The following is a 12678-nucleotide window of genomic DNA, read 5'->3' as shown; positions in this document are numbered from 1 at the left end:
GGCTGTGTCTCGTAGTTGTATAAAATACGCAGCATTATGGAGCCAGATACTCTGAGTACTGCTGTTAGGATGTCATCATAGGAAAATTGGATTAAAATATGTACTGACCGGTTGAGATGATCCTGGAGATTATTGGAGTCGGAGTCTGCCAACAATTGTCTCAGGAAGCGTAGAATTTCGAGCTCTTGAATCGGTTCGAACCGGATGATTGATTTGTTGCTAACTTGTGTCGCCGTAAGCTTGCGGTGCAAACGAAATCTTCGATTATACGGCATCATGCCCATGATATCTTTATACCCGACTCTGTGAATAAATCAGCACAAGAATTTAGAAGTCGGGGTGGGAGGCCTTTCAATATACACATCGTTGGCAAAAACCAAATGAGGTCTTGAGGCGCTCTTAAGAGCCCGCGTCTCCAATATGTCGAGGACGGTCTGCTTTTCATGAAGAATAACGATGAGTTGTCCAAGCACTTTTACTGAGCTAATCGGGCCATAAAGCTTCTTGTGTTTCAACCAGTGAGTCCATTCGAGAGCCCCGGGAGGAGGAAGATCCAATATATTGCCGATGAGAGGTAGACCGATGGGTCCGGGTGGCAATGGGCCTTTTTGAACTCGCTTCCAGAAGAGGTAGCCCAGCAGCATTAGCGCCACCGAGCAGGTTACAGAGGCGCTCGAGAACATGTCGCTCTTTGTTCGTGTCCACTTTCAGTCGGCGCAGTGTCAGGGCAAAACCAGGTGTTCAACACATCAGCGTGGGAGCTGTCGAGTCATGTTTTGCTAAACGAAATGTTGACCAATCATGCGGCTGCTATATATATGTGCTTGTTGAGGTGAGCTTGGCTTACGCTCGGATTAGATCGACCTCGGACTAGGTGCGTAGATCTTTCTCACTTTAGGTTAATCGTTATCATTATATTATTAAGTTTTTAGTAGAATATTATTTAGAATTATAACAGAAAGCTTTGGTCGACATTGGAAAATGTGGAATTATATGTAGTCATCTGGGACAGGCGTGCAGTGCTTGGTATGATCGAAAAGATTGCAAATATGGACCCCTCTGTTCGGCTACATGGTTTGATGTCAGATTTGCGGTATTCTCGACCTCAAATTGCTTTTTAGATACTCCGGAGGACATGTCACTATTGGTCTTGCTCGCGATACAGTCTGAGAGAAGAAAGACGTGATATGTGTATATTGAATAACACAAGACGAGACAAACGTCCTCTGCTAGCCGTGAGAGAAACTGTGGGCATCGGGAAATCATCGGAAATAACGGAAAGAGTCATTTCGTAGAGCTACGGAAGAGAGGAGCTTGAAATGGGATAAAGGTACCGCACCGGACGATAGGCATGCCGTCGGCCTTCATGTAGCGGAGTACCACTCCGGAGCAAACATATCCTGCTGTAAAATAGCCTTCAGCAAATCGTGTAGCGACGGCTTCTAGGGTCGCGGAGACGGCGAGTGTTTGACGAACTGCAACGATATCCTAGCTCGGAATTTCCAGCGTGGACAGGCGATACAACAGGAACATGAAATGGCACAGTTGAGAGATGGTCGGGAATGCGAACATGAAGAATGTCTCGGGTAACACCAAGACTTCGTCGTACCACGCCTTTGTCAAAAGTAGACAAGCTGAAAGCAGGCTGACACGTTGTATGTCTGGTTGATTTGTCTCGGGTGCTGAATAGAGGGCAAGCTTTTGAATGAGAGCTTCTGTGGTAATAGTGTGAAGGCGGCAGACGGCAGAGACTGGTAAGGATTAGTCCTAGGCCCAAAAAGAGTGGTGAGTGTTTAGTCATTACTGTCTTCAGGGAGATTAACTGGTAACTTTTGTACCGTTTCCTCTAGCCTTGACATTCCCACCTTTGCCTGACAGTCACGAAGAAACGCGTCTGTTCCGCCGAGATGGTAACTGAAGCCTCCGCTTTGGGTACGACATCAATTACTCGTTGCAGTCAAATTTGGTGCACAAGGATCTGGTCGAGTGAGCTCTCTGGCGCTACTTCAAGACATCGTAGACAGTCTTCTAGGTAATTTGTCCAAGGCAACCCTATAGGATTTCTCATGAAGTCAGATATTGTAGATCATGCCAATTGTGTCAGCGCTGTAGGCCAAGGCATTCAGCAAATAGTCTAAAGCTCACACATTCGTGATCAGATAACAAGCAAGACGGCCCATCTCTCTTTCATAGTCTGAATTGGCGACCTTGACACAAAGTCGTATTTCCTAACACAAGCCATCGGGTGCGTTTCATTTGGCTTAGAGACTGGCCTGTCGATACCTAAAACTTGCACATAGTCACCGCTACATGAGTATACATGGTCATGAAGGCTGTGCACCAAGGTAGTATGTCATCCGTCCCAGAAAACCCAAAGTTCCCAGCAGAATGTCAAGGCTGCGTTGATCTGACGCAAACTCTGCAAGAACTACGCTTTGCTGGCATCCGGGAAATCCTTACATCCATGAGCTCTAATTAGATGGAGTGAGTTGCAATATTCTTCTTCTTCTTCTCTATCGTTTTAAGTCTAGGAAAATATGGATTCCCACTGTGATCAAAAAGTCTAGATTGTAGATAGGCGTTTCATCTGTTTGTAGCAAGTGAAGCACCCGGGCGTAAACAAAGACAGAGAGCAACCCACGCCTACAAGCTTAATTTTGGTCTTCCTCTCGGAACAGCCGCTTTCACTACGATATTTCATGTCGATTTCATGAAATGAGATGAGAAACGTGTTTAAAGGCATTATGATTAGCGAAACAACAAGTTATTCATAGATTACAGAGATAATTCTCGGACTTGTGCATGCGGCCGGCGGCGGTCGACGCGGAGCCTATATGGAGTGCCGTGTAGTACAATAGCGGCTCGCAGAAAGGTGCCCGGCTTCTAACCCTAATTAACGAGGATGAGTAAGAGACATCCTATTTGTATGAACAAGTTAGACAGTATGGATTGACGTTTCTCTCAGTGCTCTACAGATGAGTGATTGGCCCCTAGACTAGTGCAGTCACCACTGTTGATGACAATGTGATGACCCCTGGCAAATTGTGAAACAGGCCAAGCTGCCCCTCTCATCTTCGACACGGACTTGCTTCGCAGTCTGAGCCAGAAGGTGAACGCTAGACAGCGGCGCATTGAAACGGACAGAACTAGAAACATTATTGACAAGACCAGACGATAGAATGAGAATTGGGCTTGAAGATGCTCTCTTGCATTTAGCAGGATGTCGCCCTCGTCGTTCTTGATACAGATGGATTGGTCTCTCTCTGCACCTGCACAGAGCAGAATGGACCGACTGACATCCGCAGATAGGCAGCCGCTTGTTCTCGAACGACGCTCGGACGGCAGCTGAGAGGTAAAGCCCCTGGTGGCTGCACCTGGACCGACAGAACCGGCAATGAACTCACGTTGGCGCTGGCTGGCTGCAATTTTAGGCGAACCATGGCTATTGTCCATCATACGTCGGCGACGTGCATCGCAAAGTGCTTAGGCTGATGAAGAGAATGCGACTGCGCTGAAATCCCCATGTAACATGGCGACATATATATTGAATCGACTTTTCTCATGTTTACAGATAGATGTCTGCAACAGGCAAAGAAAACAGCAACTTTTCTCTGAGATATCCAGTCTAGACTAAGGGTTGTTGTTACATGTCAAGCCAAGCTCGAAATCGGGTGCAAAAGAAGCTTAATTGGTTTGACACGGCGCGACTCGCGCTAGAGAAGGCCACGAGACACGCTGGGCCAGTCGCTGGCCGGCCGCTGCATCGACGTGCCACGACATCAACATCCCACAGTCCACAGTGTACAGTGTACAGCGTGTTCCTCACCAGCGGTGCAAAGGATCGGTCGAGGCCTGCCAGGCAAGCGCGAGGCCCGCGACTCGCGAGTCGTCGCCGCCCAAACAAACACCAGTCATTTGCTCGATTCGCGGCTGAATCTGGTGGCCGTGAGGACGAACCCGCCCGGCTCAGAACACAGAACAGCACAGCCAACCGGATCCGGAATTGACGACGTCAACAAACAAACAACAGCCGCCATTTTGACTCAAACTCTTAACAGTTAAACCACGAGGCGAGCAATAGGGGGTGATACTATTGCCTTCTGAACGATTAATTATAATTGCCATTGCCTCCGGATCGCCGTCGTCTGGTGGAAAGTGGTTGCATCTGACATCTGACATCTGACACCACCGTTCTATTGGGCTACCGCTATCTTCTTAACTAATTAATCAGACCCCCAGCCCCCGATTGATTTTAATTGATTTCCCTGCATTTGGCTGGCATTAAAGGGACGCCTGGACCCCACCAGCCTACCACCAAGCGCGTACCTTACTGCAGAGAAGGGGCTCTGGGGCTCAAATCAGGGACCCAGTTCATAAATCCGCCTGCCCAGTGTCGTCACATTCACCATCCATCCAATCCCCCCTCTGCTTGAATGACAGACGACCCGACCTTGATATCCAGGGAACTTCCCCCCTTTTCTGCTGCTCAAGTCAACTGGGCTGGCTCTCTCGCTACACCGAAATCACAAGGAAAAAACTATTGCTAATAACACCTCGGAAAACCCCTTGCTATCTTTTTGGAACGGGCAAGCTCCGTTAGCAAGACCCAAAGGACCCCTCGCGCCGATCGCACACTCTGCTGTAGCGGACGCCGCATCAGAGCACATAGAAGAAGCGTGCACGCACCTAGACGACCTGCGCTGCATAGGCACACCCCAGCGCCATCACCGCCAGAACCAGGCGACGCATTTTCGTGCCCTTCCTTCGTTTCCACGGGTTAGCACTGAGGAGACCGAGAACGGATGCCCGGCGCCTTGCTCTTCCAGGGCAATCCATAAATAACTAGGGAGTAGGGGACCACCCATCCCCTCCCTCAACTTAAGACACGCCAGACAAAACAAGACAAGACAAGACAGGACAGGACAGGACAGGACAGGCGGAGGGGCCACACCTCTTAACGTTAGAGCAAGGTTGCGTTGCTTAGCCTGTGGTGCCCAGGGCGAAGACAAGAGAGAGACATGGCTGCTATGTGGGACCGACTACGAACGGCCGGCGCGCCTCATAAGCTGGGGTCCGGCCCGCCTGCTTCAGACGACACTCACAGAGGCAACTCCCAGAGCTGGCAGACACGGAGACACAACACCAGCAGCAACAACGAACTGCAGGCCGGCACGCCGTTCGGATACAACTATACCATCAGGGGAGGCCCTGCGCCGGCACGCCCGCCGCGAGAGTTCCAAGGCGAACAATTGTGAGTCTATTCCCTATCATTATTATCAATTGCACATGTCGTGCAGATGGAGAGGGAATGCGGGCTGGGCCGCCACCGAGGCTTGGGATAGAGGGAGCAAGGAAGACGTCACAGCGACACGCCAACGGGCAGGCGCAGCGATGACAGAAGCGGCTGAGATGGCGGGTGCGAACAGCACTCAATCTGTCGCGGCGCATATCGAGGAAGGGGCGTCTTCGATCGTACCTCACCTCACTTGCACTTTGGGGAGGAAGACATGCTAATTGCTCCTGCTCTCTAGCAGCGCCCCAGCGCCTCCAGCCCACGCACCGCCCGCGCGCAACCCCAATCGCAACACCTATCGCAATTCGAACTTCCGACCAGCTTCATCCCTCTACTCTCAGCCGTCGCCCCAAGGAGCGAACTTCTCAGGGACACACGTCAACGCTCAGCAATACACGGGCGGGCCCGAGGACATCTCGCCGCCTAGCTCGCCCGAGATTTTGACACCAACGAATGGGTAAGTCGAGCTCTATTCACATTACAACTGCTCGTAGTCAGTCGTCTACGGGTTACGATTGAAGGGAGGTGGGAGACGAAGTGAGAAGTGTTGCTCGAGTGAATGGGCTCCTGGCAAAGAGCTAGGGCACTGGCTGACTATTGATCTTTGTCTGTCACTCGAGGCGCAATACTCCTTGTTTGCGAGTCCTGAGACCTCTGCTGCTCCATAGAGCGTGATCACATGTCCTGTTGGCGGAAAGCATCGACGGCACCTTCTTACAGAAATCAAAGCAATACTGACCTCTGGTGTTCTTACTTTAGGCCCAATCAGCAACCCTCGCCAGACATTTCTCCTATAGACGAAGAAGACTCTAGATCCGCCCGCGGCATGTCTCAACTAAATCTGGCATCCTCGAGGCCAGCGGGCCAGACTCCTCCGCCCGAACAAGGTGCTCGTAGTAACATCCCCATGATGCGACGAGCACGGCGGAAGCAGTCCGATGCCGCCCTGCGCGAGAAGAACAGCCGCGAGGCGCTTCACCAGCCTCAACTCAAACCCTCGGGAAGCGATGTGCGATGGGACTCCATGACGGGGGAGCGCACAACCAGCGACAGAGGCCGGCCGTCGCAAGTCAAGCCTGCGGAGTATGCGCGGGGACTAGGCATATCAGTAGGCCCATCGGCACAACCATCACAACCTGCGCAACCCAGCCCTACGAGCTTTGGGGATCGGGTGAAGAATATGGCACGCAGCGGGGGGAGATCTCCCAAAGGGCCGCCTTTGCAGAGTAATACAGACCCCGCCATCGGTGCCTTCACGTCCAATCGCCCGGGCTGGCGCGGTGCGTCCGGCCGAACAGCATTGGTCGAACCAGTCCACGATACTCCAGATGTTGCACCTCTCAGAATCCCGCGAAAAAGCAGCAAACGGACCTCTTCTCCAATTTCTAAACCTCAGCCTAGTGCAGATGCTGGGCTCGACACAATCCTTGCCAGCCCCCCTGTCAGCCCACCTGGAGCACATGAAACGGGCAGTGCAAACAAAAGCATTTCAAGCACCATCAGAAAGGTCGTCCCCTCCTCTCAGCAGCAAACCCAAGCGTATCCGAGCCCACCTCTGTCTGGCAGTTCGAACCCGCCAAGTGCACTGAATTCGCTGCCGTCGCAAGTCCAGCCTTCTCCCGTACAACAAGCACCAATTCGGAGGAAGCCTCCTCCAGCGCATGCGGGACAAGGACATAAGCCGGACAATTCCTTGTCTTCCATCTACTCGCAGGTTGATGGTGCGGGCCAGGCGACCATCCAGAACAATAACTTGCAGCTGCCGGGTGCGGGACAGTCGCCCTGGGTCCAGCCCGGGTCGCGTTTCAGCGTCACCACGTACGCTACATCGGCACATACCACCCCACGTGAATCGCTCGACGACTTCGCGGATCGTCCGCCGATGCCTACGCCGCCGCAGCATTATCTGAACAGCAGTCCCAGCCCAGCTAACAAGGCAGACTCGGTGATGGACCGCAGAAAGCCCAAGTTGCGGAGCGGAGGCGACCTGGAGGACGCAGAGCCGATACGCATCTCGCTAGGCCAGCCATGGATGTCCACGGCGCTCGCGACATCAGGCAGCCCCAAAGGCCCCCGAGACCTCGACAAAGGGCCCGTGGCGCGCGCTCGCACCAACGCCGACCCGAGCTCGCGGCCCGACTCGATCCTCTCCATCAACAAGTCGCTGCCGGCGCCGCCGCCCGAGACGGAGGCCGAGTCGGCGCGCGACCGCGTGGCGTTTCTGAACGCACAGCTGCAGGGCCTGGGCAATCGGCGCATCAACATCACCAAGTCGATCAAGCAGATGACGGAGCTGATGCCGCAGGACAACCTGATGGCGTCGGCGGACGTGATCCACAAGCGCGAGCTGGAGAAGCGCAAGGTGGAGGCGCTCAAGCAGGAGCTGGCGGAGGTGCAGCGCGAGGAGTACGAGATCGGGCTCAAGCTGCACCGGGCGTACAAGCGCATGGATCGCGATGCGGACTATGAGCCGACGACGCTGTGGGTGAGGAGAGTTACTGGCTAGGCTCCTATAGAGCGTAGTTGCAGAGTTGTTGGATTGGTATTCATACAGCTTCGATTTCACACGGTTAGGGAAAGGGTTGGGCCTGAGCAAGGGCGTTCAAGGCATTTGTATCATCTCATGTAGCGTAGCGTAGCGCTTCTCCTTAAGGCATTTGACTAGGTAGAACTCGTCTGGGTTCACTCGAAATTACTTCCTCACGCTTCTTACTGCTACACTGTAATTCTTGTGTTGTGTCACTCTAGTCTCTGCACTAATGGCTCGTTGAAGATCTCATTATGTTCTCATACACTAATTATTCTACATTCATTATTAGAGTTGCAGACCGCATGCCATGTCGTGCCCGTCTTGCCGTCCAATTCGACATTGCATGAGATTCCAGCATGGGGGGCGGGGGAAACGTGCATGCTCGTCAATACCACGAATCTCTGTCGTGTCGTGTCGCCGCACCGTCTGAACGCAAAAACGGTCAGACTAGACCATCCGCTACGAGGTACGCGTAGAAGTGCAAAATGCAGATTGTAAAAAAGCCCCTGAATGAAAACGGGCGCGCGTTGGGCAAATCGTGGGTATTCCTTCCCCTTTCCGGCCGTCCGTCCTTCCTTCTGTCTTTCCTTCCGACCACTTGGGGTTCGTGACCGTAAACGCCGACTTCCGAATCGCGAAGTTCAAATCAGACCTGCCGCGAACGAAACGCAAATGTACACGAAACTGTGAAAAATCACAAGCGCTGGATTAGAAATTAAGAAGAGCCAGGGCGAGGAGGCGGCTGCGCGGGCAGGCTCTGGCGCACAGAGGGCGGCAGCGCAGCGGGGATGTCGTCGTTAGAATTGGAGTCGGAGTCGGAGTCGGACGACTCGCCCTTCACAACGGCTTGCTCGGGGGCGGTGGCGCCGGGCGTCGCGGACTTGGATGGCGAGCCGGAGGCGCTCGGTGCTTGCAGAGACGCCGAGTTGCGCGCGGAGGACTCTGAGCCGGCAGTGCGGACGGGCGCGTCTGCCATGTTCATGTCTTGGGACGAAGGGACAGGGGGAGTGTGCGTGCTTGTGGTGGGGCCTCGCGTCTTGGACGGAGTCTCTATGGGGTTGGTAGAGGAGTGCGGTGTGGAGTATTGTAATGCCTCTTGCGCAAGAGCCTCCTGAGCGAATCGCTGCCTCTTTGCATCGTGACCATTGGTGTAGTCGTTGGGCGGGGTGCCAACGTTGGCAGCAATCCAGCCGCTCTCCCGACGCTTCTCTCCAGCAACAGCACCCGGTCTGGATTGAAGAGCGACCTGGCTGAACGACGCCTCCTTACTCGTGGAGATGCGTTCCTTCTCGGCCTCGATCTCAGCCTTTGTACGCCGCGTGCGCAAGCGGACGCCGTACTTCTTCCTGATCATCGACTGCTTCGTGCCGTACGAGTTGCCCAGCGCATCGACGCGAGTCTTGCGCTCTGCCTCGTCAACAAGAGCCTGCGCCTGACGTAGACGGTCGCCATACTTAATCTCCGCTTGGCGAAGCTCTTCCTGCATAGCTGCCATCTGCGCGGGAGTGAGGTGGGCGTAGGGGTCGCCAGGAGTGCCGCCTGGTGTAGAAGACGGAGTGACAGAACGAATCTCGAGGCCAGGCTGAGACGAAGGTTGTCTGGGGGTCGTCTGACCCTTTTCTGCCGCACGTTGAGCGTGGGACCACTCCTTGTAGCCGGATGTCGAGCTTGTCGATCGATGAGGCTCTATGGATGGAACAGCATTGGCTGGTGTGCTGTTGCCAGATGAGATAGCAACAGGGTTATTACGTGTTCCCGGGTTCTTGGCTTGCTGTCCATATTCACCGCAAACCTTATTAGCCGTGTGCTACCTAACATTAGCGAGTTGTTCATCCCAAGAATCATACTGATACAGACATATTGGAGGCCAACAATAGTGCTGAAGCCTTGGCCACAGTACTGGCACGAGAATTTGAACCCTCCTGGCGTCTTGGGCTGCCGACTGCAGACAGTCTTCTTCATGTGCTGTGGAGTTGCAATCAGTTATCCGTCACATACACATCTCATCATGATAGGGCGGTGACTCACATGTTCCTTCGCAGCTGGTCCAGGAAAGACGAAGCCGCACATCTCACAACGAAGCACTCCAGGGTCCTGTGGCACAGCTTGTGCCGTAGTAGCAGGCGCCTGTTGCTGGCCTGGCACGACACGTTCGTGTGGGAACATACCACTAGTAGGAGTCTCCTCAACGACGTCACTGGGCTCGTAACCAAGCCTCTCAGCTCTAGCCAAGGCGTTGATAAGGGGCTTCGCCTCGATAGTTCTAAGACGCATCGCCATAGCCTTATCTAGAAAGCTGTTGCTGACCTTGTTGAGGATATAATCTGAGAGCTCCTCCAAGTCGTACATGCTGAAATGCTCGATGAGCTCGCGCTTGCCGTAGCCGACCATCTTGTTTCCGAAGTCGCGGACTGCTCTTTGGAAGATGGCGGGAGTGACGTGGTGGATAGTGGCGTTGGTCTAGGGGAATGAGAAGTAAGGGGTGAGTAGAAGCCTAAGTAATGATGAGGAGGAGATAAAACTACTGCTGCCTAGTGGTGGCTTGGTGCGATAATGATAATGATAATTATATGAGGAAGCGATAAAGCTGATGGAGAAGTGAGACGGTAGAAAGGAGTAAGGTGATGGAAGGTGCTCAAGGATATGTAGGAGACGCTCGAAAGAAAAGGATAGAAGATAGTAGCGTAAACAAACGAACGTGTGGAAAGGGGCCATCCAAAGGTGGCCAGTGCTTGGTGCATGCGACGAAAATCAAAAGAGGGTAGAATGGCTGGAGTTATCACTTACAACAAACGCCTGATGGAAGTCAGAGCCCAGCAGGCATTTCTCCCAATTATCACGAATCACTCTTCGAACCGCCGCAGGCATGGACTGGTCGATAGTATATGCTAGCCTCTGCTGATCCTCGAGAAATCTCGGGTTTTCTCGAGCATGATCATGTTCTGGAGATGCAAAGCCATCCCTGGGAGGCTCGACCTGTTGCCGCCTCGGCGGATCCATGATCACGGGCCTTCGCATGGCGGCGTTGTGATCGAGGTTCGGTCTCCATTGGCCCTGGCCTGGCGGATGAGCATGAAGATGGACTGGAGGAGGACCTGGTTGGGGAGGCCCTTGCTGTGGTGGACCTGGAGTGTAGCCAGTGTATCTGGCATGTGGGGGTGGACCTTGTGATGGTGGTGCCTGTTGTGTTGGTGGTGGCACCGTAGCATATATCGGAGGTGGCGGCGGTCTGGGAGCACTCGGTTGATGCTGTACATTGTTGTGAACAGAGTGCTGTTGCTGACCGGGTTGATCAGGTTGACTCTGTACTGGAGGAGCTGGTTCAGGCTGTGGTGGCCTCGGAACATCGGAGACAATCTGTGGTGTTGAAGGCGGCTGAGTGGCCGGCGCGGAGACCGCAGTAGATGTTGATAATTCCCGCCTGGCCTCTGGCTGTTGCTGAGGCTGTGCCGCCGCCATTCTGACCTCCTCCCCCTGAAGATCCTGGAATCGCTTGATATGTTCTATCCCCTTTCCTGCACGTGACTGTCAGGTGACTAGAGTCAATGTGCAGGTATTATGATTCCCAAACGCCCTAGAAGTGAAGAGCAGAGGGATCAAATGAACGCCAGCTATTTCACTACTGTCAAATGCATTCGCGATGGTGTTGGTCTACTCAGGTCATATTAGCGGCTGCTAACAGGAGAAACAAGCAGTATGATGATCCATCCCTACCGGTACTGAGTTGTTCGGGTTGCACAAGACGGATTTTATCGCGACCCAAGCGCGGCGCAATGTAAAGCGTGGCGGCGGCGCGTGGTAGTTGAAATGCACCAGGAAGGAGCTACCTAAAGACAAGACAAGACAAGACAGGCACGCACGCTCGCTCCTGCTGTGAATGACGGACAAGGGGGCAGCTTTCAAGGGAAAGAGCATACTGTAAAACAGAGGGGCTACCTTCCCTTACTTATCTTTTTGCTCTTAATTAAACTTTAGTATCATATTAGTGCTCCATCATGCTACTTAATACACACTACAGTGCTATGCAGTAGAAACTCAGCGTAGCGCCCCACAGTTACTTAAAAGCCAGGCCGCCCATTGGCTCGGATGGCAATTTATTTTGTAACAGGCAGGTTTAGGGCGCTGAGATTTCTTAAAGCATTTGAACCTTCTTTTTGGCGGGGGACTGGGGGACCCAACAGGCCACGCTAATTAATGCCGTTTTCGCGACCACTTTCCCAGCCTGTGATTAGCTTGGGTTCATTTACAGCGCCAGGGGATGTAACACCCGAGACGAGAAACTCAATTAATAACTAATCAGGGCGAGTCTCCAGCCTTTTGTGCCTTATCTATGACTGATTCTACCACTCCCAATCTGGATCTGAAGCGTCTTTGTTTAATATCTAGCGTGGAAGGCGTCATTTGTGTTCGATGAGACCTAGATACCTACCTATAGGTGCTCTGGTTCTGTTCGGTTGACTCGGAGGGGAGCTTCTAATTAGGGCGGGTTCTTCAGTGTATAAAGCTGCTGTGAGATAACTAAAATAGATTAAAGCTACTAAGCACTACCTTGACCCTGTACATCATTCAAAGCCTGATGTTTCTGACGGGCGGTCTCGCTGACACGGGCTTGAAATGAACGTAGCCTCAGTAATTAAGGGTATATATTGCACAGATGTACAGAGCTGCTTAGGAGAGAAATACCTAGGTACCAATAACGGCCCAACCCCTTGCCATGTGGCCCATGATGCCCCAGCCCAGCCCAGCCCATCCCAGCCCATCCCGTCCAGTCTTCCATGATACCGCAAATCCACCAAATACGACGGCCCTCACGAAAGCCAACAACGAGAATATCCTACAAGACGAGAGTACGCAC

General features: G+C 53.0%; 2 protein-coding genes across 2 annotated transcripts; one reads left to right on the top strand and one right to left on the bottom strand.

Annotated features, from left to right (window-relative positions):
• Window positions 1–7175: 7175 nt before the first annotated feature.
• Window positions 7176–7799, top strand: UCRPA7_3584 (hypothetical protein; the record flags this gene model as incomplete). Its single annotated transcript, XM_007916122.1, has 1 exon — window positions 7176–7799. The coding sequence occupies one exon, from the start codon at window positions 7176–7178 to the stop codon at window positions 7797–7799; it is 624 nt and encodes a 207-aa protein (XP_007914313.1).
• Window positions 7800–8538: 739 nt separating this feature from the next.
• On the bottom strand, window positions 8539–10691 carry UCRPA7_3583 (hypothetical protein; the record flags this gene model as incomplete). The annotated part of the gene is made up of 4 exons (XM_007916098.1): window positions 8539–9630; window positions 9822–9865; window positions 9992–10283; window positions 10611–10691. The coding sequence occupies 4 exons, from the start codon at window positions 10689–10691 to the stop codon at window positions 8539–8541; spliced, it is 1509 nt and encodes a 502-aa protein (XP_007914289.1).
• Window positions 10692–12678: the final 1987 nt, after the last annotated feature.

Source organism: Phaeoacremonium minimum, assembly GCF_000392275.1.
Source record: "Phaeoacremonium minimum UCRPA7 unplaced genomic scaffold PA7_03_scaffold_288, whole genome shotgun sequence".
Lineage (NCBI taxonomy): Eukaryota > Fungi > Ascomycota > Sordariomycetes > Togniniales > Togniniaceae > Phaeoacremonium > Phaeoacremonium minimum.
Note: the sequence above shows the minus strand (reverse complement) of the source record. Positions and strands in the feature narration are given on the sequence as shown.